This window comes from Chelon labrosus, assembly GCF_963514085.1.
Source record: "Chelon labrosus genome assembly, chromosome: 7".
NCBI lineage: Eukaryota > Metazoa > Chordata > Actinopteri > Mugiliformes > Mugilidae > Chelon > Chelon labrosus.
In genome coordinates this window covers 23,306,039-23,333,244 of record NC_140343.1, presented here as the reverse complement: position 1 = coordinate 23,333,244, position 27,206 = coordinate 23,306,039, and the positions used below count along the sequence as shown (strand labels likewise).

The following is a 27,206-nucleotide window of genomic DNA, read 5'->3' as shown; positions in this document are numbered from 1 at the left end:
ACACTGATGGCGTCTAATTGTTTTGGTCTAGGAGGAAGTTCGACTATTTTTTTTCCCAAATACAAACCGAGGAAATGAAAAAAAAATAAAATCAATAAGTTAGTCTCATTATTTCTAAGGGCCTGGATGGACCATGTAAAGTCCATATGAAGGCAATAATGGAAGCAGATAGCTTCCATCGCAGTGGACTCATTTGCAACCTGTTTGGCAAGTAAGAAGTGTACTGACAAATGTAGGTTTCACAACAATTGTACACACAGTGCACCTAAAGAAATGTATTTCATTTGGAGGTTTAAAGACTCATAAGGTATATGGCCTTTGAACAATTTATTAACCTCGTCACAACACTTGGACTGTACCAGAAAAAGAGATGACAGAAGAACAGACAGAAGAACAGAGTTTCCAAGCACAGTTATGCAATCAGAAAAGCAACTCTGAATAACGTGACATGCGAGCAGTCCAGACAGCATTATGGTATTGACTGAAACTGTCATCGCAGAGAGAAAAATGTCTATGTTCGTTAAACGTAGTGCAGAACTGATTAAGATTTAAATGATGAAATTGTTGTTTAGCATGTGATTCTGTATGTGTTCCTTCATAGATGTTATGTCTTCAGTATTAATCTACTATGTAGAAAAGAATCAAAATAAGGGAAGAAAATTGAATGAGGAGGTGTGTCCTAACTTTTGAATGGTACTGTAGGCGTCTGATGGTGTCAGCCATCTATGGCCAACGCAGTAAATAAAAGTGTACTTAGCTTTTCCCCAAAAATATGTCTTGAATGAACCTGTACTAATAGTTTTGTTGTATAGGGGACAGAAAAAGTTATTTTTTTTCATTGTGGTGTTATTCAAGTGTAGCATCTTTATGTGCCTTTCAAAGAGGATCAAAAGGCAAAAATGTTCCTGAGAGAGAAAACTCTGTCACTCTATAGTTTCTGAAATTTCTCAACCTTTTACAACGCCATATTTAGACATGTGTCAGAAGATAATTATTAACAGTCCAAGAGCAAGCTGAATTTTGTCCTTATGTTAAATATAAGGTCCTTATATGTAGACGTTAATAATATCACTTGCATTCAGCAGATGTCTTTGAAATGGTCCTATTCCTATTTTTCGTCGGCAGTACTATTGAAGCTCTTATCCTCATAAAGCTCATTCTAAACGTTGTGGCATTGTTCCAAGCAGCAGCAGCAGCATAGGAAGCGTTAATACGTTAACCCTGACAGCTAATTTTGGGGGAAGAAATGAAATGAAAAGAAATTATTATAATAACAGTTATTAGCAACATAGTGACAACTGAAAAAAGAGCGAATGTGAGCTTTGAGATACCTTTTGAAATCCAATAAGTCTTCTTGCCCTTATCACCAGGCCAGAGTGAAATTGGAAAAACTAACCTTTTTATTTCCATCACACCAAGACTGTAATTAATGTACAAGACTGTTATTTAGATTAGAGAGAACATCCACGAGTCAGCAGACATTCATGTTATTGAACATGCTCTTCATTGACTGTTACAGGGCACTGGGCTGGAATGGTTGACATGTTTACTATGACTACATTACAGCTTTTCTTTATAAAAACTGGCGGCCTAACCAATAATTTCTTGTTTCAGTTTAATGTCTGGACTTGCAGCTCTGGATGCCAAGTGTTCCAGTCGGCTCGGCCTGATCACTGTGTCCTACTACCTGTGGACCACCTTTGTGGCTGTGGTAGTGGGGATCATTATGGTCTCCATCATCCACCCTGGAGGCGCAGCCCAGAAGGAGGACTCCGAGGACAGCAACAAGGCCATTATGAGTTCAGCCGACGCTCTGCTGGACCTGATACGGTGAGATCAGAACACACCGTACCTTTGAGTATCTAAGAGGACTTGTTAATCTCACGATTTAATCAAAAGCCGAACGTTATTCATTTGATGGCAATTAATTGCACAAATGGAGGGCATGCTGTTTAAGTGTCTTCAGGGAAATCGATCAACATCAGGGGTCCCTGCTTGTATGTGTTGCTGTGATTTGTTCACAACAGGTAGAGAACAATAAGCAGAGAACAAACGGGGCTGCAGTGAGTCATGGTGCTCTGAAAAAAAAAAAATGCAGGAAATACACACAATATTTAATATGTAGAACGGATGTGAATAAACAGGGGAGGGCATATCCTGTGCCTGTCAATCACTGCGGCAAATGTGATGTGATGGGACTGTACTTTAACAACTGTACAATAACAAGTGTAGGCAATTAATTCACCTTAAGTCACCTCTGAAAGAAGTAGTGCATATGGAACTTTTCAAACATGTTGGCCTTTCAAGGTCTCTGACCCTGCAGTTTCAAATCACAGAGTGACACAGAAATCTCCAGTGATTTAGTTTTTGCCCACAGATAGGAAGCGATAAGATAGACGTTTTTGTCCCTGAAGGAAACTTGGCATGGACGCGTGCAGCAGCTGCTGTTAAAATACAAATAACATAGTGAATGCTGTGTACATAGTACAGTGCACACACACTGGTTTGCCTCGGGCTGTTTAGCCCGAAGAAATCAGTCCTCTCGATGTAGGACATGGGTGTGATCAGCCTGTCTGAGGATTGCGTCATTAAAGAGAGAATGGGACGCGGAGTACTGATTGACTTCGTTGTGCTCTGTGTTAACTAGGAAATCATGGCTTTCAGCTGTACACTTCATAAATCAGTCTATTCTGCTTTGTTATTTTATGTTTATTGTGAGGTGGTATATATAAGCATGCCTGGGAAAACAGTTAGATGTGAATGTGTATTGACCTCTCTGACAAAGGTGGGTATATATGCATGAGACAGTGGCAACTTTATGAAGCTCCTTCAGCCAGAGACTGCTGCACCCACAGTGCGAGAAGGAGCGCTTCCGGAGGTGCTTTGTCCTTTCAGCGGTCAGACTCTTTATCATCAGCATGTCTTAGCACTGCCGCTGAGTTTCTTTCCTGAACATGTGAAGGACATAATACATCTGTTTATACCTGCTCATCACTGTGTTACTTCACCCTGTGTAATTCTCTTTTTGTCCTTGTAAGTACAGTCTCCACACTAATGTCATTTTGGTGCAATACTTGTTTTTTGAAAGCAATTCCTCCTATTGGACCCTGTTTTTATTCATGATATCCATGAATGTCATTATGTATATTCAGCCTCCTACCACTTCAACCTTCCCAGTGGAACAGCAGGTGTGTGGTGGCTTTACCACACACCAAACAATGTCTTACTTACACAGTATAGTTTTTTGTTCTTTCTCTGTCATAAAAATGATTTAAATACTCTCCTAACATCCAAAATAACAAGTATCATTGTCTGTGAGCTTTTGTTGAGCTTTTACTAGTCAATATTATACTATACATTATGCAGTGACAATAAAAAGTATCTAAGCCATTTGGATATTTTCCACTTTTGTTGCTTTTACAACACCAAAAAAAGATAAATGGTCATGGTCATCATAATTTGTAATTATTAACAAAAAGAAACTACTTCTGTCAAACTGAAAACATTTTTTTTTTTTTACAAAATACTGTCAATGAATTAAATTGAATTAATTATTCAGTGTTAAAGAAGTGACTGCTTAAGTGCTTCACCCACTTTAAAGTGACCTATTTCAACAGAGGTCCAGCCAGTTGGAGGATTAGTAGTTACAATCAGTGACATGGTGATCAGCTGAGTGCAGTGAATGTTTCTCAAGCGGCTGTGGTACGAAGTCGCCTGAATGTGGAAGGTTCAGTCGCTGTTTTTTCAATCAGTGTTCCTGGTTACAATGGCGCAATGAAGACAAAAGACACTTCAAACAACTCAAAAGTATGAGTCAGGGGGTGGATGTCAAACAAAGTCAAATCCATCATTGAGAAATGGAAGGAACATGGCGCATGTGTTAATCTGTGTGGATGAGACAAAATGTCCAAAGAGGAGACTAAAGCTTGGTTTATAGTTGCACGTCACTTTTATGCCATAGGTACAGCATAGCTCTGGACACTGCGCCGTAGTCTACAGCTTCATGGATTATTTGTTGGAAAGGTCGGACAAAACAGTAAAGCAGCTGGTTTATGAGGTGATTAATAAACGACTGGTGTAAATTAACTATTAGTTTTTGTTTCATTTGCCTTATTTTATTATCTTATACCAGATATACATTTTGTATGTATTACTATATAACATTCTACTACATTTAGATTTACATTGTTTGGATTTGTCACAAATCCTGAGACAGGATTAAAACATTGGTTGTCTTAAGCTATTCAGTTCCCGTACTCTGGGATGACTTCATCATTGACTAAAAAACATCTAATCTTCTTTAATATGAGATGTTATTCAGTTTCTCGTACGCAGTATCAGTAAACAAGACTATTAACGGTCATATTTTGTCCCTGTAAGTGTTTGGTTATCTAATCAAAGCAGGGTATTAAAGTCTGTTGGTGGAATAGTGAGGTGAGTTGGAGTTCAAGCCATTATTCAGAAAGCACAGAGCTGTGTAGGCAGACTTAAAACAGCAGAAGTTCACTTGTGAATTTGGCTTTTTGATACGATAATGCCAAAGCACTGTAAGTGGCTTGTTTCTTTTTTATTCAGTGGAAGGGAAGTGTCCTCACTTCATCTGAATCCAAATTTTGTAACTGTAACATCTGGAATATGTGAAACCAGAGAAAGAAGACAAAACTACTTTGAGGTGAAATGGTTCTAATATGTCAGATTTAACTTTTATAGCTTCCCTGAATGTTTATTAATGTGTAGTAGCACTTAATAGTGTTGTTGATGTGGCTTTTTAAACAGAAAACTCATCTCAGGGTAGTTAGGCAGGCTGATCAGTCCAGGACCAGGCGTTTTGTTCCCAAATGGCGTTTTTGTAATATCACACTTTCAAGTACAGTATAACAGTTTTCCAGTTTTCTTTGTTTTTATGTGCATCAACAGTTATGTGTGATTGTTTTGCTTTAATTTAACCTTTGCTAACCTTTGTCTGATGTTTGTGGACCATCTAAAACCAGAGATATAATTTAATTTAATTTAAGATTTAATTTGACAAAAATATTTGTCCATGCGTAAAAGTAGGATGGGATGGGCAGTTGTTGCATTTCTTTTGATATATTTGTTATTTTACAAAATGGGAAGACGTCAGCAGAGAGGTCTGATGTGGATCGGAGGGGTGGCACCAAAGATCTGGCAGGGCCAGTCAGATTATGGATCTGATTGGCTGTAAGACTATCTACTTGTATGCTTAGGTATTTTTTGTATTGGTTGAACCGTGCCTCATCATGAAATCCCAATGGCATGTAGGACTGAGGCTTCTTTTAGAGGTCAGTGTGTGTGTTTAAAGTTTCAGAACATTACGAATGCGGCCTCTCTCCAAACAGCAAACTGTCGGCCAAAAGTGGGGCAGTGGATGGAAATCTGCGTGGGATAGAAGTTTAGCAGTGAAAGAAATTTGGATAAAGCAGAGGTGAAGTGTTAGATTCCCCGAAAATAAAACAGTCCAGTTGGTTCTTCCAGTTTCCGTATTGCACAACTCCCGGGACTGCAGCCAAGCAAACCGGGTGATTCGGTTTGTTTATGAAGTGTAAATGTCACAGCAGCGTGCGAAACTGCAGAGCATGGCTTTTAACCGCGGAGCAACGATATGATAGTCTCGTTTTTTTGTCTTCATGTTCATTGCTTTTGTGTAAAAGTGAATAATTATTACCTGCGTTATGTTTGAAAAGCTTGAAATTAAAATCACTTAAATGTTATCTTTGTTATCTTTCTTGCAGCAACATGTTCCCATCAAATCTGGTCCAGGCCACATTTCAACAAGTAAGATATCCAATCACAAATAGCACTTTCAAGCAAAGATTTTGTGTTTCATGAACTGTTTTTAGTTACTTTTCCTTCCATTTCCTGGCAACAGTATCGAACAAGCAGTGAGTACATTGTGAAGGCCAAGCCAACGGTGAGTCAGGCCCAGTCAGAGTCCACCACGCGGCGAACGCTCATCTATGGCATCCAGGACGATAACGGGACTGACATCCAGAATTTTGCTCTGGACCTGACGCCACCTCCCGATGTGCTTGTACGCACCCGTGAAGGTACAAGCGATGGAATGAACGTCCTTGGGATCGTTATTTTTTCAGCCACCATGGGTAAGAACATGCATTGAACCTCTTTGAATTCTGTTGATTACCCTTTGGCCTAAAATGTGGAAACTATTCATTTAATTTCAACACTTTGATTTGTTATTTAAACGACTGACCTGTATGTTTTCACAGGTATTATGTTGGGAAGGATGGGGCCTAATGGCAGCGCCTTGGTGAATTTCTGCCAGAGCCTGAATGAGGCTGTCCTCAGAATTGTTGCCATTGTTATATGGTAATCATTCCTTTAAAAATGCTCTGTTCATTCAAGGATGCTTATAGCTGAACGTACCCTTCACAAATAATAAAGGATAGACAGCATGTGCAGCAGGGGTTCAAGAGCTCATTGCCACAAAAATTTAAGATTTTATGAAAACTACACATATACAGTATACAGCATAAAAAGGGTCGCACCCCTCTATCTCTGACTATAAAAAAATAAAAAATAAAAATGTTAACGTATAAACATTGGCCAAGAAACAGTTGTCTAACTAAAATTTGAAAAAAAAAAAGAGCACAAGCTGCACAAGCCAGCAGCACAGAGTCCTTCTTATACTGAACATTAGCAACATATATTTTATCGCTCAATGTTAGCATTCTATTTAATTATTACATTTTCCACAAGTAAGATTACCTGCTGTGCAACTGTGCAATTTAATTGTACAGAGGCCTTGGTATTCTAGATAAGGGCAACTTCTGAGAGTCGGAAAATCCTGCCATTAATCTAAAAAATGCACATATCTGATTGTGCCGACACGTTATCTAGATGTGAATCTAATTTAATCTAACCCTACCTGCACCGAGCTGAGAACGAAACTTTCTTATTGGAATACAATTTTCGCTGTCCTTACATGTACAGTATCTGATTTGTTTTTTACTCACACCTCGGCTGACTTCTAGCTCTGATTGTCTCCCTCCTGCTAGGTACTTTCCGTTTGGCATTGTCTTCCTGGTGGCCGGCAAGATCCTGGAGATGAGCGACCCCTCGGACATGGGGAAGAAGCTGGGTTTCTATGCCGTCACTGTGGTGTTCGGTCTGGTGTTGCACGGCTTGTTCATCCTGCCTGCTATGTATTTCTTCATCACCAAAAAGAGCCCCATCGTTTACATACGGGGAATCCTGCAGGCACTTCTCATTGCCCTTGCAACCTCCTCAAGGTAAAGTAAAGAGTCAACACACCATATTTAGACAATAAATGTGTTTGTGCTATGTTTATTCTGAAGAGCAGTAAGTGATCATTATTTTCCTCATTTGTGATTTAAAACAGAACATCCCTCAGTCCTAATTCCACATATATTTTTTTCATTTCCTTTTACTGGAACATTACCATGCAAAGCCTCAAAGGGATGTTGGAGGATCAGAAAACATCTGGTGTGCACGGGGAGAGATAGGAATGTAAAAAGAGCAGTCCACAGATCTATCTAGAAAGACACCTTGTGTGAACGACAGAGTAGATGTGCCACTGTGATAGTAAAAGCACTAAGGCTATCTACCATTTATCACCTGTTCCACTGGAATTTGTGTGTCAGCTCTATGTGTGCACGCATATGCTGGAAGAGGATTATGGAACGTAACGTAAAGAGAGCTAACTCTGAATTTATGTTGCCTTTGTCAGTCTTTCTGCTGCTACATTAGCAGAGTTTACTGTGGTTGGTTTGCGAGTGGTTTTATTTTTAGAATGAATGAAAACAAGTGGCTGTCTGGGAGGTAGGAAAATGACAACCGCATTAGCCTTCATTGGAAAATACAAGTCAGCGATGTAGACGATGTAAATGATTTGATATAAACGAATTAAAACACAAAAGAAAACTGACATTTACTTTTCCATTTTTTCCATGTGAAATCAATTCTTGATCTTGAAGCCATATGGAAAATACAGGCGGGGATGTAACTGGTAATCTTTCGATTCTTTTGAGGCCAGATTGAGTACCTGCTGCAGTGAACAGCCCTCCTCGCACCAGCATGTGTTTTGCTTGGCTCCCATCAAGAAAAAGCATCTGCTCAAAGCTGAATGTCTTGTAAAACATAATTACCCATTTCCCCAATTACTATCCGGTCTCTTTCACTAAAATGAATCATAAATTCCAGTTGTTCACACGCATTCGGGATGCAACAGTGTTTTCATCCGATGCTCCGACCTTCTCTGTCTTCCTCAGCTCTGCCACGTTGCCTATAACCTTCAAGTGCCTCTTAGAGAACAACCACATTGACCGACGCATCATCCGTTTCGTGCTCCCAGTGGGCGCCACCATCAACATGGACGGCACCGCGCTCTATGAGGCTGTGGCGGCAATTTTCATCGCCCAAGTAAATAACTATGAGCTGGACTTTGGCCAGATCATCACCATCAGGTCAGTGGAGCGGATGCTGTATGCTCAATGTGCTTATTGACATGGTAAAGATAGCACTGGGTGAGCCCAAACAAAAATAAACTGCTGGCCATGAAATGTATTGGGGTGATCACTACATTACATTATCCATAACATTGAGGGTATAGTTAAAAACTGAAATAGGAAAAAAACAACAGACACTGCACACTCTAGGTTACATGCTCCCTGGTGTAAGGGTTTAGTATGTCTTAAACAAATTAGCTTGTGCTGGATGTCCAAGCACAAATTAAGACAAACATGCTTATTCCACTGCACTTAATGGTAGGTGGAAAGATCATAGCACAAGCTGTTGTTTGAAGAATGAATAAAGAAAGCTTGAGGCTGAAGTTAAAACTTTGTCTTCCTCCAAATTGATTGCTCTTTTTTGAAATCTGGCCTTGGACACAGCCGACATATGTGGGAGTGGTCTCCATAAACTGTTCAGTGACTCAACAAACAGTTTAGTCAAAGAGCGCTGATAGATTGTGATCCTCTTTGTGGCAACAGCTAAGACGTAGATCTAGTCTAAATGGATCAAGATGGCAGAGCAGGTATTTTTATTACTGAACTATTACGAGTTTGTGCGGCGTCTCCTCTCCTGTTTCCATCTGCAAGGAAGAACAAAAAACGTGTCAGTGTTTCAGCGCAAAAGAACTCAAATCAGCTCCAACAGAATACATTTTTTGTGAAGATTAATGAGGCGTATTGTGTTTCTGACAATTAAAAAAAAAATAATAAAAAAATGAAAAAATAAGCTTTTAATTAAAATGCCTCATTTGAAAAACACATAATGCAACACTTTAACACTTTCTGTGTCGCCTGGTTGTGGGAACACACAAAGACACAAAATACGTTATTTTTTATTTATTTATTTATTATTTTTGATTGACTTGAATATTGCTGCAGACGCACACATGCTTTTATTTAGAGCAATTGTCAACCTCCTTTGCATTCATTTTTTACATCTAATGCCGTAAAGTAACTGTAGATTGAAACTATCCGCTTATCTCTCTGAAAAGAGCCATGTGGCCTCAATAAACCACCACATCCCAGTCATTTCACTGCCACACCTCTGACCCCAGCCTGCTGTGGTGAGTGGTGGGATCATCCCGTGCTCGAGCAGATCCGCAGCAGATATCAGATGGGCCCGACATGCGGTTTTGCTCAATCCACATGAATTAAAAATTCACTGAGACAGTTGCCATGGAGACCTTGTCAGTTCCTGCTATGCTGAATAAGCAGTCGCTGGACTCATGAGGCCAGGACAAATCAATAAGATACTTCACTCATTTAATTTAATTTCATATAAATTGCGTGCAAACAGCATAATTTGATCAGTGACTGATGCGAGAGCAAATCGACACGACACGCAGAGAAATCAGGGCAGCCCAGAACTGGCTGACTATGAGAATAACAATACTAAATTAAATTATGATTGAGACTAGTTAAGGATCTTTAACTGTCTGCAAACCATTATTCTGATGGCAGGAGAGACATGAAACAGCTTATCATGTACATTAGTTTGTGTAACATTGCTAGTTTGGTGACCTGGAAATGAATCTGGTCCGCACTCAATTTGGATTTCTCAATTTTTCCCAACCCAAGACCGTGTTTTATCAGACCAGCATGCAAGGGTGGATTTTCCTCCGATACACATGGGTGGTTGGGATGTGTCTGCACCATTCATTATAGTGCAGATAGGAGAACAAAGGAGTAAGGCTATTATGTTCATCTTAGCTGCCTTTAGTTATCCCCTGAACCAACTTATCTAGCAGCTGCAAGAGGTTTCCACGTTTTCAGGCTTTTCGCTTCACACAAGTCAAGTTAAATACAGTATTTTCCTTGTATTGTGCAGTTAATATTTGCATTAAAACATGCTTAAACTGAATCAAAGATAAGTCAGTAAAGCACAGTGAAATGATGATGATACGACATTAATCACAAAATAGATACCTCATGTTATTATCAATTCATTAATACTAGTCTTCATAATTCATCATGGACTGGCGACCTGTCCAGGGTGTACCCCTGCCTCTCGCCCGATGACAGCTGGGATAGGCTCCAGCAGACCCCCGTGACCCTTAACAGGACTAAACGGGTATAGAAAATGAATGAATGAATGAATGAATAATTCATCATGACTCACCCACTGCTGCCTATTTTTCATTCAGCATTATTTTCTACAAGTGCTATATCTATGCTCACGTACACATATTCCACACCACTATCTGCCACAGGGTGATTTATTTATTTATTTGTTTTTTACTTTCTTTTTTCTTTTTCTTTTTTCTTTTTGCTGGAGACATCCAAAGTCAGAAGTTCTGTTTGTCTGAGCAATAGATTGTCTGTAAGAGTAAGCTGGAACCAAATACACGAATGGAAAAGTGATGACATATACTTTTTTTGTGTGTGTGTGTGGGGGGGGGTGTGTGTGTGTGTGTGGGGGGGGGGGGGTAAAAAAATCAAGTTCTTGTAACAAATGATATTATTCATATGTTTATGTTTATTAATTGACACCAGATTTCTGTCTCTAACAATGCTCCCCCCCTCCACCCCCGTAATCTCCCCCAGCATCACAGCCACTGCCGCTAGCATCGGTGCAGCAGGGATACCACAGGCCGGACTGGTCACCATGGTGATAGTGCTAACCTCCGTGGGGCTGCCGACTGATGACATCACCCTCATCATTGCGGTGGACTGGGCATTGTGAGTAGCATGTGTTTTCACTTCCATGATTTGGAAAAAGACCCAAACTAATCATACCGGAGCAGAAACTCATCTTCATCTTCAATCTCTGGGCTTCATTTGCCCAAAATTAAAAATACGCCCCCGGTTTTCATCCTCTACAGAGACAGGTTCCGCACCATGGTCAACGTAATGGGGGATGCTCTGGCAACGGGCATCATGGCGCACATCTGTCGGAAAGATTTCATGAAAGAGGGAGATGGGGTGAGTTTTAATTTAATCCTGACAGAGTCAACAATAAAATGTGCTATGAAACTGGCATGGTTGTGATTATCGTGGTGATGTTCCTTAGTTCTACCTCCTGAAGCATAAAACCACGTGTCAGAGCCCTTGCTGAAGACAACAAATAATAGACATTAAAGAAAGGAGGATGTGTGTAGTTACTGTACTTTTAAGCTATACACTGACACGAAAACATTTTAATCAAACATAAAAAGTTGGGGTATCTGTCAAATCCTGCATCTTTGGCCCCCAGGTGCCGCTGATCTGTGAGACCAAGACGTCAGTGAGTAACCCACCTCTGATGAACTGCCACAACAACAACGGCAATTACCAGCCTCCTTCCTCAGGGGTCAAACCAAAGGTCATCCCTGCGGACGTGGCGCGACTGATGCAGCTGGAGGAGGGCGTTCGACCACTTTCGGAAAGGAAGAAGCCTCCGATTCCTCCGAGGCACCTGAAGAAGAGCAAAGAGCACTGTGCGATTGACATGAACGGCCTTGAGACCAATGTATAGCCTCCGCGTGGTGTTTGATGGTGTGTAGTTGTGTTAATTGGAGCGGAGGACGTCTGTGCAGGATCGAGGATGGCGAAGGCGAGCTTATCTTTATCTCCTGGCTCATCACAGTCAGAGCATTGCAGTGTCAAGACGACCTGAAGGTTGCGGAAGGTGTTTGAATGAAAAGCTGATTAGCAGCAGTAACATGAGACTCAAGGATACTAATTGGACAGTGGAATTCATGGGACCTACGCATGTCCTCACACCAATATTCCAAGACTGACCAGAGGTGTGAGTACATGTATTATTAATGAATTTTTATTTGATATCAACATTTTTTATGATTTAAGTTTTTTGTCAGTGTACATCAAGTGTTTAATATATTTTATACTATCGTATACAAGCAAGCAGCCAGTTGTTTGTGTTATATTAGAGACAAGACTGAATAACAAGTGTCTGATTTGAGCTGAGTGACCAGGACGCAAAGTGAAATGCCCTATCTGTTTAATTTTGCCTTAACAAAGCTGGTGGTGTTAGGCTGGCAGTGATTACCAACAGTACTCAGACAGAGTGCGAAGTAAATTTTCATCTAACTTCATTTGCACATAATGGATTGCTTCTGTTTGTTTAGCGCTAGCTAGCTGACACTCCGCTTTGACTTGCTTAACAAGACATCTCAGACTTGGATTTCACATCATTTTTAATTTGACTTTCTGCTGAAGCCTAAAAGAAGCTTTGAATGGGAATGAAGACTGGATTTTGCTCTGTAGTCGTTCAGGTTCGTTTTTCGCCAAACATTGTTTTCAAAGATTTTGACTAAAAAACATCGACACCGACTGCACGGACGTTGTTTTAATCCAGTACCGGATGAAGCAGATTCGTAAAATTGTCAGATAACTTTGCTTTAAACATCATCACCCAGTTTGTGTCACGCCCAGAAAATATGCTATTAATTGAATGGTGTGTTTCCATTGACTTCCATTAAGCAATTACACCATCTCCGAACACACCTTTACAGTTTTGCCGCTACAAAAGGGAATGTGTCATAGCTGTTGATCGTCAGGAGGGACTGTTATATAGCACATGAGTATTGTAATAGACTTGAACAAATCTCAACCTTTAAAAGTGAATTTTTGGATTTCTATAAAGATTTGTCACTCTTGTCGCATAAAGGCTGAAAATAAACTGACAAATACAGATGGATTTTTCATTTGACTTGCCATATTGTCAACTGACAGATGTCCGTGCACCTCTCAACATACATATATTTATGCAACGGAAATCACATTGTATTCTGAAGTGGGGTTTCTTTCAACAGTATCTGGCTTGGTTTGTGGTCGACACACAGTAAAATGCACAATAGCTGCATACTGGAGACATATTAGAAATTAGCTGTGACAATGCACTATATTGGAGAACCTGATGTTAGGAAATACACAGCCTTTTCACATAATTGATTGCTTTATTTGTTCAACGACTGTATACTGTATGTGACAATACAATACTGGTATACGTGAAAGTGATACTGTATTCATAGCAATATAATGAATGCAACAGAGTACTTTCAATGTCATATGAAAATATAGGCTTTCTCTTAGACTGAAGAAGCAGCAGCATAAATCAAAGCTTCAGCTATGTGACACTGCTTTTAAAGGCACGTGGCAAAAAAAAAAAAAAATAGAAAAATAACAAAACAAACATATATCCACAGCGTAGGTAAATCACTGCTTTCTAAGAGTATTACTGTCGTTAAAACAACTGGCTGCGTGTGGACTTTTCAGCAGCTTGGTGGTGAAATCGTAAAATCGATCAAATCAGTCAAAATGCCGTTGACAGGTAAAAGACAATTACAATTAACCAGTAGTTTTACTTAATGATTCATCAAGTAAACTGCTGAACATTTCCTGGCAAAAGTTACTTATCCTTACAGCATCAGTTTGCTGATTAAGTTCTGATGATGATACATGTTCTGACCACTGGGGGCAGTAAACATGTTCAGAGCGGATACTCTGACTGAAACACAGCAGAGCAAGAACAAACTACCATTTTGAAACACGGATAACAAAGTTGTGAGATAACAAAATTCATCATACCACGTTGATTTTTATTTCAAAAAGAACTACAGAGGACAGCTTCAACCCAACACGGTAATACTAAAGTCATGATCAGACAGTTCTACGTTCCATCCCCTCCTGTTTAGGCGTAATTTTTTGTGAAGCGCATGTTTGTGTGTTGAGTGTTATTCAGTAAACACGAACGAAGCAATGCTAGACTGGACATGCAAATGTTGTATAAGGAAGGAAACACATCTGTTAGACCTCAAGGATGTGCTGTAGTTACTAAAATGGATTTGTAAACTTTTCTTCACAACAAAATTTTGATGCCATCACTTTTTTAAAGATTGTCACTTTTCAAATGTGAGGATTTTACTTTCTTTACTATTTTTTCTTTCATGAGATTTTTTGGATTGTTTTGGATTGGTTCTGCTAAAATACTCAATTTGAAAAGTGACTACAGGCTTGTGATAGGGTGCAAAAAAAAAAAAAAAAGAAAAAAAAATACTGCGGTCCTGCAATTACTGTGGCTTTGTTTGTTTAAGTGGAGTCAGACTGCTTATCTTGTCATCCTCCGTGTTAAAAACAAAACATGTTTCACAGTATTTCTAGTAAAATTGCTGTTCTAAGCAAGGGAGACAAAACAGCAATATGCATACAAAATGACAGAGAAAAGATCTGGCTTACTCTTTCCCTCTGCTTACACTTTTGGTATCGTTTCACATACATTTACATGGGAAATTTCACATTGGCTTTCGTGACTGATCGCTTACAATAAGGTACAAAACAACTGAAACAAATATCAAAGGTCAGATATAGAAATTTGCAGTACTAACCAGCCCAACAAATGGAAACTAATGCAACCTCATCCGGTATCCGGCACCAGAAATATATGGTTTCTTTCTTACATATGTCCTTGGCGCAGCAAAGTCCAATGTCAGTTTTAAGTGAGTTTGTTTCATGTTTCTTGTTCCTCGTCCATTGCCTTATCGTCGTCCTCCTCGACTCTTTTAAAGGTGATGTCTGTGCTTCCTGTGCCAATGTCTAGCACTTGCAAGTTGGACAGGTGCGCAAAAGAGCTGTCATCCCATGATTCCACAGAGAGGCGGTTAAACCTTAAAAAATAGAAAAAAAAAGAAAAATGAAAAATGACAGGGTTAAAACAATAATCTAATTAGAAAAGTAAATGTCAGTACGGTCCAACACATCTGCATCTACTACAAGCAATTGCACACACTCTCATGCTTTGCTTTGATCAAGTGTATGGGTGTTAAGTGATTTTTCATCAAAGCACGCCCAAAAACACTTTGAATCGATGGTATCTACTCGCATCAATGAAATAAAAATGCTTACAAATGTTGTCCATTACCTTAAACAACTAGGATTCATATGCAATTAGTACACACACACACTCAAATTCCCCTTCCAAGCATTCCAGCGGTTCTAAATTGGCTCAGGCCAAAGGCTCCCAGCTGCAGGGGGATTTTGGTGAAAATAAAAAGTTAACAAAAAAGTAATGTGGCTGCTGCTGAGATGGAAAAAAACATTATGAGCACAACAGAAGAGGTTAAGGTCACCTGTAAACATGCGACAGTGGCCAGGTTGAGGTCTGACTGAAAAGCCAAACAGAACAAAAGCCTTGAAAGTGCATTTCCAAAACCTCTTGCCTTTTGTCTGACCGCTGCTTTCAGCCACAGGGCTTGTGAGTATAAGCCTGCACTATGTGGAGTGCACAAAAGTGGAAAATTTGCAGAATGCGCACAAGGTAGAGGAGATGGAGAGATTAGATTCCACACCGCAGTACTCTGCAGAATGAAACTAAATGTTGCTGATTAGTAACAGACCAAAGGTTTTTTAACCTTTGGTCTGTTACTAATCTATTTTGAAAAATAAAAGTTTAAAAGTTTGAACATCTGCAAAAACATATTTATATTAGCGGTCTGTTTTGAAACAAAACCATGGAAAACCAACTAGAAGACAGAGCTCCAGTCAAAGGTTTTGGCACACCCACTCAAATGGGTGCATTTAGATGTTGTTCTTTATTCTTGCTCTATTCTACCATGTAAACAATACTGAATACATCAAATCTATGAGGAAACAAAGGTGCATTATGTAGCGAATAACAAGTGTAAACAAAGGAAAAAAGTTTGAAAGTGTAGTAACCTTCACTCTTCATCATCTCAGCCACTTTCATTTTTATGGCACACAACTCATCTAAAGATGGAACTAATTTATCTTATCTACTGAATTCCGTAGATAAGTCAGCACGAATGCCAGATAACACGCGTTATGAGCCATCTCCAGCGGTGTAAGGCGGACCATATACTTGTGTAACAAGTCATTGTAGAAGGAGCCTTTGCATCTTACAACATTTCTCTAAGTGCTCCCATTTATGGGCCAGGACCACAGCTGTTTTTTTGCCTGCAACTGGAAGGTGGAAGGTTGCACTGTATCACTGCAACATGGCAGGGGATTGAGATGAACACCGCTCTGATAAAGAGAAAGTGTTTCTGTGACCCTAACAATAGACTTTTGTCTGTTTCGAGAACTGTGCAGCATATACAACACATCACCCTGCTAGCCAAAGTGTGCTGCTACCATCATGCTGACGGGTCTTACAACATATCTATCTGTCAGCAGCAGAGCAAAGTGATTTTAACACTTTCAGGACCGTGGACAGCTCCAAAGAGTTAAAAGGCTTTTTTGACCTTCACAACTTGTGACTGACATACTCACACACACCACAACCCACCCTAAAACCAAATCTTAACCTATTCAACCCTCACACAATGTTGGTATTCCATGAATGATTGCCCCCCACAACAAAACCACAAGCATGCGTACACGAACACACACAGCCCGACGGGGAAGCGTCCACGAACTCCGTTAAGTGTGATGTAACCCTCCTAAGAGAAAACCCCAGACAGCAGAACACAGGGAGGTGCTCCTTTACACCAAGTCTGACTGAAGTGAGGGAGACGACCACATGATATGACTTGTGCACATCATGTTCAGCGTCCGCGTCACATAAAGTGCCGTCACCACTGGAGCAGCACGTATGACAGCAGAGAGTTTAGCGCCTCCAGCCTAATAGCTCTTTGTTGTCCAAGTGCACAGCCAGATAAATAACTGACTGAGACCAGCGTTGCACGAGTGCCACTGCACGAAGAATCCATAACGATGAGGAAATTATGCCCATCCTGCGTGTTAGCTGGAAAATGCTACAACTGGAGAGAATTTTCTGTGCTAGGTGATGATTGGTACATGAAAATACACAATGGATGTGAACTAATCGCCTGGACGCATGAAGTCCAGCACATACCCGATGCTCAGCATGTGAAAAGGCCCGCGTAATAATGAACTTTATGAAAACTAAATGTTTTTACTGGAACCAGAAAACAGAGTGAAGAATGTCCACCACGCCGGTAAACGGGGATAGAAGCCCAACTTGGAGCATCTCTTTGTGTGGCATTTTTAAACTCAGTCCATGCATTTATGAATATGCAACAAATTTAGCCACACTTAGACGTTCAGACACACACTCAGGCCACATTCTCATTTCTGTTGACATGGTTACCAGCCGTTGCAATTCCCACCACAGGATGCGGAAGATAGAAAAGGTTGGCGCTGAGCACACAGCTGAAAATGGTCAACAATGCACATCTGAGGTGAACATTTCCCACTGCTCTCGAATGGAAATGTGGCACCTACGGCACTGTGTGAATGTGATTGCACAGCTTCTGTTGGTGAGAATTGTGCGTCTGAGAGAGTGGCTTCTTCAGTTGTCTCCGGTGACATGGTAAATTACCTTTTGTTTTAGCTTTGTTCAAGATATTCTCTGATATTTGCAGAAATCCATCCATTATGAGTCTCCCTAAAATAAATCTGAGCCAACCCTTCCTCTGTTGAATGTAGCTGATGAGTGAAGTGTTCACACTAATCAAGTCATTCTCCTGGTTGAAATGATTTCTGCATTCCTTACCGGAGAAATATGCCTTTTATGTTTGGAGTGCCTTCAAATGCTGAAGCAGGAACACTGGAGATGCGGTTACTTTGCAGGTAAAGGTACTCCAGAGACTCCGGCAGGTCGGAGGGGATGTGTGACAGCTGGTTGCCGGACAGATCAAGTGTCTAAAATTGCAAGATGAATAATGAACAATGAACATACTGGGATATTTCCAATGGTATACACCAATCAGGCATAACATTATGACCTAATATTGTGTAGGTCTTGCTTATGCCTCCAAAACATTTGTGACTCATCAGAGAATGGACATGGGCCTTCTGAGGGTGTCCTGTGGTGTCTGGCAACAGAGTGTTGTTAGTGGGAGCCTTTGGGTCCTATGGGTTGAGGTCGTCTGTGGATCAGGCTTGTTACTAACTTGTTACTCACTACGTTTTTTTTTTTTGTTTGTTTTGTTTTATGTGTGTGTCTGTGTCAGGCTGCATCCTGCTGGGGATGGCTGATACCATCAAAGAGTGTCATTGCTATCAGTGGGGGTGTCTGGTCTGGTCTAGGTGGGTGGTACATGTCTGAGTAAAATCCACACCAATGCCAGGTCCAAAAGTTTCCCACCAGAACATTGAATTGTCATAATATGGTTAATGTTATTTATTTCTCCTGTCAGGGGTTTTAATGTTGTGGCTGATCGGTGTATGCAACCATCAAGAACTGAGGCATTTCCTGCTGGTGCTGTCGATCAGATGTGACATTAAATCATACAAACGTATTACATTATAAATTGGTGTTAATCTTATGTTCACATAAACATGAAGGAAAACATTTATTTTAATATCATATATTAGCAACATCTACATCTAAATCTACATCTGCCTAAAGACCCCATAATTTAACCAGCAAGCTAGTACTAGGTTTGTCCTTTCAATGGCTCATATCTAAAACATGCTGGCTTGTACTGCTTGAACCTCAAGGAAGAACCTAATACCAAACCTCACATGGTTCTTAAATAGTCAAGATTTTTGTGCAGTGAATAAAACATGTTGCTAAGGTAATCTGCTCTGTGTCTCTTGCAGCTACTCACTGTGAGTGCACTAAGCTCCATCCAGGCCCCTTGGTAGACTGAGTTCAATTTCAGTTGGTTCTCACTCAGGACTAGTTTTTGTAGCTTCTCCATGCCTGTTAGGGCACCATCTGGTATGGAGTTGAGCTGGTTGTTCTTGATTTCGAGCTCTCGAAGACTGCGAGGAAGTCCCAGGGGCATCGTTAGAAGGCTGTTCCCTGACAAGTCCAGGATTTCCAGTAGGCGCAACTTCCTGAAGGCTTCACGGTGTATCTTGGGGCTGGTCAGTTTGTTGTAGCTGAGGTTGAGCTCCGTGAGGGTGTAAAGCAATGACAGATCATTGCGGCCAATTTCAGAAATCGAGTTGTGGAGTAGCATTAGGGTCTTGGCTCGCCGAGGCAAGCCCCTAGGAACACGCTCCAGTAGGTTGTTGTACATGTGGAGAGTATGGAGCTTCTTCAAGCCCTAGTGAAAATGCAAATTTAGGATTCAGAAGAAGCGATCCACTGTTGCACTGAAACTACCAGCCAGATGAGCACATGATCTCTTCCAATCTATCCCATCTACATGACCAAAATCAAATTTCACACAAGTTTGTTTTCCTCCAACAAAATCCCGAAATAAAGTGGAAAAAAAAAAGCGTACCTGGAAAGCAGCCTGGTGAATAGAACGTGAGCGAAGCTTGTTATTGTGGAGTAGCAGGTACTCAAGGTTTCGGACAGGTGTAAGGGCATCTCCAGGGATACTGCGGATGGAGTTCTTCTCCAAGTGTAGCAGCACTAGATTGCGAGGCAGACCCTTAGGAACGACGCTCAGGTTGTTGTTTGACAAGTCCAGACACGCAAGGCTGCTCAGATGGCTACAAGGAGACAAGAGGATGCCGATATCTGATCAGTTCTCTGATCCTGTACCGTGTGCTTTCTCAGCACGAGAGCGATTGAAATTAACTCATAAGAACACACAATCAAAGGTCTACCTGAAAGTCTCATTGTCCATGCCCTCATTGCTGAGAAGATTGTTCTGGAGATACAACTCTCTGAGGTTGTGCAAGTTGTCAAAGGCCCCTGCTGGGATTTTCTCCAACTTGTTGCTCTGTAGTAACAGGAACAATCCTTATGATTGTCACAGTTAGCATAGTCATGAATGAAAGACATATATGTATGCCATTCACATAATATTTACATGCAAACGTAAGCAAAAAGGTGGGCCAGTGTGTTATTGTTATTGGAATATCTGCCCTCCAAATATAATATGGTGCTAGACCTTCAGATGGAGGCGGGAAAGACTGGAGGGCAGGTTCTTGGGGACAGTGCGCAGGAAGTTGCTGGACATGGTGAGGATCTCCAGGTTCTCAGAAGCGTTAAACATGTGATCAGGAAGCCCCACATCAGTCAGCTTGTTGTTATGAAGATACACAGACCTGGGAATAAAGACCACAGGATACGTGTTAATGAACATAACTCCAGGAACAAGGGTACATTTGCACCAACACACACAGTCATACCTCAGTTTCGGTTTGTAGCCAAATGTGTATGGATAAATCCTTGTAAGCTGATTAGCAGCAAAATCGGCACTAACCAAAGATGGGGGTAGGGCCCTTGGTGCAAAGGTGAGCTTCAAACACACAAAAACAGAAGCATGACACGACATTGATCAGTGAAATTGAATTATTTAAAATTAAAAAATGACCACATTGAAATAAGAACGCCACCTATTAAATGCATGATCCCCAAAGCGTGAATCTTGATAAATTTTATCTTTTTATCTAGCGATTCTGGAGATGGCGATTCAGGGTGAATCGTAACTTTAGTGACCACTTTACGTCTATTTATTGCCATCAAATGACGATACCTGCAAAACTAATTTTAATCCTTTCTGCCTCTGTTGTACCTTTGTATTTAACGCTAATTAGCAATACCCTGGATGCCAGTTCGACTTCCAATGCCCACAACAATTCTTGTGGTGGACAGTTGGTCTGGAACCCCTCCATTGGGAATTGATTATGGTCTGTCAAAGAGCTGCCAGGTCAAATTAAATCAAATCTGGTGGGATTTATGTGGTGATGTGCAGAAGAGTAACAGCAACATAGTCATACTTGTCATCTGAGCACTGTGGAGTTGAATTTCATTACAACAAAATGGCCCAGATTGGTTGTAAGACTATTCAATTTACATGTGGAGGTACTTCTTTCTCTGGATCTGTTGATACATAATAATGTAATGAAATCCAAGTAGCATCTCAAAAGTAAAAATTGAGTCTGGCTACAAAAGACTAGTTAAATACAGAGGTACTAAATGAGAATCACGCTAAATTAAGCCACATGCTATTATAATGCATCTTGGGGTTGTTTCATGCCATGTTGTCAGCCAGTGAAGGCCCGACTGCTTTTACCCAGTCTGTCCTCTCCAAGCAATGCTGCCGCAGCAGAATTGTAGTATGACAAGCTAGCTACCCCTTCATAAAAGCAGGGTTTTCCTCATTTTACCCCTTCACCCCTGCCCGAACTAGCACTGCACTGCACGTGATATAGAGTATAGAAATCGGAGAAGCATTGCTGAGATTATTTGTTTATCTGGAGCGCTCTCCTTTATAACATGCTTTATGGATTAAATCATCACGGGTGTCTTTGTAGGCTTAGTGAGCACTTTAAAATCCTTTATTCCTCCTGTATGCTGTGTGCTTGCCTGTTCCTCTCTGGGAAGGCACAAACAAATCTGTCCATCCTTTCCCTGTGTCCAAAAGGGTCAGTAACATTTTAGCTCCGACCAGCTGGCACAGCCATACTGGAAGTGATTAAAAGCATAAGCTCGCACAGACTGCATGAGAGGAGACTGCCACCTCTCTCTGCCAACTGGAATGATGTGTCTTTATCAGAATGGAATAGAAGAGAAAACAATAGTATATAGAGCTAAAGTTTGAGAAACCCCAAAAACAAATTTGGGAGGGCTGCATGTGAGCAGAGTTGTGATGAGCAGCGAGTCAGACATTTAAAAGTTTGGTGTGTGACTCACCTTGTTATTTGCCAAGTAAAGATAAGCCAGCTGTTCGAGCATCTCGAAGCCTTCGTCTTCGAGGCCTGTGAACAAATATACTGAACCGTAAGTCATTATAAACACTGTTATCTACCTCTCATAAAACATAAGAAACAAAATCTGTTTCATTGAGGCTCAGCAACAAAATAAAAATTCTTCCCAAAAGAAAGCATGATGCAGAGGGACTTTGAACATTAGAGGAAAATGCTAAAAGCGATTATCCACTGATTATCAAGCACACCAACACTTCTTTCATAAAGGTGTAAATTGTGTCGCTTTGAAGCGGATCCTCATTTGAAACTCACTGTTTCAGTCTGCAGCTCTGTGTTTTCTTAAAGTCAGTGACACAGACTATTGAGGTACTCTCTGTTCAGCTTCCAGATCCACTGTTATGAATTAGTTGTAAAACCTATTCTTCTGGGGGGGTACAGTGGTTTAAAGTGTCAGCCTGTTAAGGACAATGTCACCGGAACCTACATAGCATGTGTGATAAAAAGAGGTTTTAGCTGTAGAATCAAGACAATCCCTTGTGGATCCCTGAATTTAAAAAATCCTAGGAAAAGTTGGGAAAATGTAAATAGATGATATTTTGTAGTTGGGTCGCCATTCTCAGAAATTATTTCCCAAGAAGGCGCAGTGGTGTTATATCGTTCTAATAAGAACAATGTTTAATTCACAATGATTTGTTTTAATGCAGTCAAAGCTGCATAGTAACGGAAACATAAGCTGAATGACAATGACTAACTGATATAGAGTAAGACCACAAGGAACATCGGAGGATGTTCTGGAATGATATGTGTTTTGCCATTTGCTGATTATTTTGGATTCAGTTGTTAATGGCTGTGCAAATCCACAACTGGGCAGAGGCCCACTGCATGCATCTGCAATGGTCTGCTCTTTTATTGTTAATCATGTATGATCATCTTATTGTTAAAAGGTCTCTGGGGACATATGTCATAGGCAAACAGTTTGTAGTAAATGGTGTCAAAGAATAACAACCACAATTCCACCAAAGTGACAAATGGCAGCTATTAAGTTTCCATGCTGTTTTATGAGCTGCAGCTGACCACAAAGTTTTGCTAGATAGCTTCGCTCCTTTCCCAGCTGAATATACATGTTCAGGTCAAAAAACTAAGGTGCTGGCAGACACGTGTTTGTTCACATTCATGTTCAGGTGGTTGCGAGATAAGGTAATATGGCCCTAGTTCAAAGTCTGGCAGTCCTTGTTGCGTAGCAGCTTCTGTCTCGCTCACCTGGATCATCTGCTCTGCCTGTCGTTGGCAGGGCAGCCAGTTTTACTGATCTATGCAAGATTTGATCGGTTATATACAGTAGTTGGAAATGATGAAGAAGTAGACGGCACCATCATGAAAACAAAACAAAAGAAAGAAATGACGTTTCTTTTGCTTTGTGTTTGAGAGTTTTTTCTCATAGAAGAAGACAGATCAGTAGAGGCACAATCTTGAAATTTCACTTTTAAGCAAAACAATATTATTTTGCTAAACACTGGCCACTGTAGCCACAAAGACAATTAATGCAAATGCGATACTGTGTGAATGAATGAGTGAAAGTTGTGCTAGTTTAAATAGTTTATATACCTGGTTATATTTATACAGCCTGAAGAAAAACTTGACATAGATCATGGTGATGTATGGCTTATTATTAAATTGTTGTGTAAATTAACATTGTCGTTCTAATATGTTTTATCCAATTAACAATTCAGAATGTGTTGCCCGATAAACCACTTCTTTTTTTAACGTGAAACACGGCACCAGACCTAGAAAGGCTGTAGCAGCAAAGCTTCTAAGGATGTTCAACTGAATTCAGTTTTATTGCTTATGAAGTTAACTTTTCACTTCTAAGCTGTTGTTAAAAGCTGCACAGTCCATTTGTAACATCAAGCTTTTCCAACTTTGTACCACTTAATCTACAGCAACACAACACTTTTCAAACATTTCCTTCAAATAAAAAATGTGTTCTGATGTCCTTGTCAATTGCCATCCAATTTTTGGAAGTGACTGTTGACTGAGCTGTGTGTGCTCAACTCACGGTGAGCACACGCACACACGCGCAGTAGAACAGTTACTGTCAATTAACGGTGAAGGGCCTGAATTTGTACAGAACAGGTCGACCAACGACTGAGTCGGGCAAACTTAGAAAACAATCTTGTAAGCATTATTGTCTGGTCCCTCTTGGAACACCTGGTTCCCGCTTGGTGTTTACATTGTGTGACAGTGTTTACCATCCGTGGTGAGCCAGTTATTCTGAAGGTTGAGAGTGTCGAGCTGATACAGATGGGAAAGATGCTCCACCGTTATCTCCTCTATCATGTTGTTCTGGCATCGTGGGACAAAACACAGGCAGTAAATACAATGATATGATTATGCACCTTATTTCTGAGCAGAATTGCACAATGTAAATATGTTTTAGCGTTTCTGTGTGCATGAAAGACCTGCAGAGAGAGCTGGCGGGTTTTATTGGACAGATTGGAGGGGAACACTACGAGGTCCACTCCCGCGCAGTCCACTACCCCCTCTGCTGTACAGCTGCACTCTGACGGACATTCGAACAGCTCGGGTTTCTTCACCACTGTTGTGATGTCGGCCTCCTCTATTGGCTCTTCTTCCTCCTCTTTCCCTGGCTTGTAAGGGGCTTGGCAACGCACCAACACCAAGGCCAAGAGCAGCACACTCAGGGCCTGCAGCATGGAATGCTTGGGAAAGGACATGTCCACTGAACTCTCCTGTTGGACAAGCACATGGACAGGGAGGTTAAAAACATCAGGTCACAGGGTATTTTGTTCCTTACAAAGGTGTCTGCTACGCTGATGTCAAACAGTCCTAGAAGACTTTCTTAATTCAGTGTATGCAATTATTATGTTGGTAGAATGAGATGCAAATAAAGATTATGGTGAGGGTGGAATCATGTTGTCGCAGCAGCTCTCATTTGCTAAGGGGTGAAGGCTATTTCTTTCTACGTGCAAAATTGAAGTATGCTTGCAGTGATGCTGAATTCAGTCATCAACAGTGAGAAACAGTTGGACTTTTTAAACATTAGCCTAGACCTTAGCTTACTCCTGCCTGAAAGACAATCAAGTGCAGCTCAACTAGTCTTTTAAAAACATTGCTAAAAGGTCATCCAACATACTGGACTAAAGTAAGTATCGACTGCTTGAGCTGTAGCAGAAAAGGTTAAGCTACAGAAAAACGAATATGTGCCAGCAACTGGGTGCCCCTGCAGGTACAGGAGTGCTTTGTGGTGAAGGCTAATGTTGCTAGCAATCATATACAGTATGTGATCATATACAGTGTGTATTGTTAGTGATCATATACGGTATGCCTTTTAAATAAAAACATTTAAAATCAGTGTTTAGTTGAAAAATAATGACAATAATAGTTGATTACACGGGAAGTTGTGTCGTTGAACTGCAGGTCGCTAATGCTAAGCTATCAAAAGCATGGATTTGTGAGTTAAAGCAAACAAACGTCTTCATCTTCGGCGATAGTATGAACTGCAAACTTTGCATCTGAGATGCCAGGTGCCATTTCTAACTGGTGTACAGACAAAAACAGTGACATCACGTCTAATAATACATCGGTTTGCATTGTTACAGGCACCAGGCCAATAACAACAGTCAGCCAGCTCTGTGCGTGAAACAGTCCTCACCACCTGCTAGAGCCAATTTGAATAAAGAACATGAGCACCGCAGACTGTTTGCTTTCCAAGTGTTTCCCATGCAAGCTTTCGCAAAAATCAATCATTTGACAAAAGCCAAAAGTTCAGGGAATAGTTCAGCAATTTAAACTGACACATGGATGGCTTTTGTAATTCTCTGACAAGCCCAAGGTCAGTGCTGTATGTAAGGTTGGTGTTCTGAGGAAGCCAGGAAAAAGCCATCTAATCATTTCCACCAGTTTTGTCAGAAATACAACGCAAACGTCTAAAAGCTCATCCATCAAAGAAGCCCTTTCTGCTTGATGCACGACAACTACCCAAGAGATCGAGGTACGTAAGAGCACTCAGAACATCCACATCCACATCACAGTGCAGCATGCATACACTCACTCACAGAAAATGCACTTATTGTGCCATGCCAACCTTATAAAGGAATAAAAACAATGCAGTATACAGCAGTGAAAGAATATAAAGTCATTAAGTCACAACAATACTCATTTTAAGTTACATTTTAGACGCTGGAAGTGAAAACATCCTTTATAAGCAGAGATGCTACCCATTCAATTGTTTTTGTTATTTCTCAGTCGAGCAGCGTTTACTGCCGTGTTAAACGGTCTGGATTGCCTGAAATATCCATTCCAGAATTATCATGCCTGGATGAGTGATGCTGGCACTTAAATCTCAGCCTGCCCCATTTAACATAGCAGCCACCAGTAAAACATGAAGCAGTAAAGTCTGCAAAAGCAACATTCTGGTCTACTCCTGTACTTTACCCCGTCTGAGCAACGTTAGCTGAAACGCACTCAAGTCTGACGTCCAGTCCAAATACAGGCTGTCCCATAGCAGGCAAAGGAGTCACAAAGCCACACCAGATACCCTCCAGATGTGAGAGAGAAGTGGGAGTGAGAGAATTAAAGTTAAGAGAGGCAGGCGAGAGTGAAAGGAAGGGAGTGAGTAGGAGAGGCATCTCTGACCTGACTGAGAGCCAAAAACACAAATTCTTTCCTTTTTTCTCATATTTTCTTCCCCAAGTATTGCGCTTTTGCTTTTTCAGAAAAGAATGTGTTTACAGTTATAATGTAATACCTTATGTTGTAATAACCTTTGGTAAGTTCCCATATGATTCATCAGAGATTTTGATCACACTGGGAGAACTGGGATAAGAAACACTTGGATTCACAGGTTAGATCTCTTTAAACATATAGGAGTAAGAGTAGTGGATATTTCCGGTGCTGAATAGCTATGCAAATTCAATCTGTGACTTTTTTATTATTAGCAATGTGTTCTGGCATAAGTTTAATCTGAGAAGTAGAAAGACGGGGTCGTCTAGCAATAAATTAAGCGTGGAAGAGCAGCTTGCCAAAAAAGGGGCGACAGGATATGATTTAATGTCCCACATGTTTCTGTATTGGGCCTTTTTTTCCAACGAGCCCACCTCCCTTTAGGGACATGTGAGTGAACATCTGCTACCAGTACTGTGC

General features: G+C 40.7%; 2 protein-coding genes across 2 annotated transcripts in view; one reads left to right on the top strand and one right to left on the bottom strand.

The window, feature by feature from the left end:
* The window catches only part of slc1a7b (solute carrier family 1 member 7b), a 29,823-nt gene extending 17,581 nt beyond the window's left edge, over positions 1 to 12,242 (top strand). Inside the window, exons 3-11 of the mRNA XM_084548696.1 lie at positions 1,615 to 1,830; positions 5,751 to 5,793; positions 5,888 to 6,119; positions 6,246 to 6,345; positions 7,035 to 7,268; positions 8,268 to 8,462; positions 11,052 to 11,186; positions 11,330 to 11,429; positions 11,701 to 12,242. Of these exons, the coding sequence (XP_084404822.1) occupies positions 1,615 to 1,830; positions 5,751 to 5,793; positions 5,888 to 6,119; positions 6,246 to 6,345; positions 7,035 to 7,268; positions 8,268 to 8,462; positions 11,052 to 11,186; positions 11,330 to 11,429; positions 11,701 to 11,961 (1,516 nt within the window). The 3' untranslated portion in view covers positions 11,962 to 12,242. The remainder of the gene's footprint in view (positions 1 to 1,614; positions 1,831 to 5,750; positions 5,794 to 5,887; positions 6,120 to 6,245; positions 6,346 to 7,034; positions 7,269 to 8,267; positions 8,463 to 11,051; positions 11,187 to 11,329; positions 11,430 to 11,700) is intronic.
* A 642-nt stretch (positions 12,243 to 12,884) lies between these two features.
* Positions 12,885 to 27,171, bottom strand: podn (podocan). The gene is made up of 11 exons (XM_084548603.1): positions 26,499 to 27,171; positions 24,503 to 24,793; positions 24,293 to 24,386; positions 22,030 to 22,094; positions 20,523 to 20,632; positions 20,282 to 20,438; positions 19,995 to 20,110; positions 19,664 to 19,877; positions 19,040 to 19,483; positions 17,980 to 18,128; positions 12,885 to 15,112 (listed from the first exon to the last, which is right to left on the bottom strand). Exons 2-11 carry the CDS (start codon positions 24,776 to 24,778, stop codon positions 14,956 to 14,958), a joined length of 1,782 nt encoding a protein of 593 aa, XP_084404729.1. The 5' UTR covers positions 24,779 to 24,793; positions 26,499 to 27,171; the 3' UTR covers positions 12,885 to 14,955.
* Between the last annotated feature and the right edge of the window lie 35 nt (positions 27,172 to 27,206).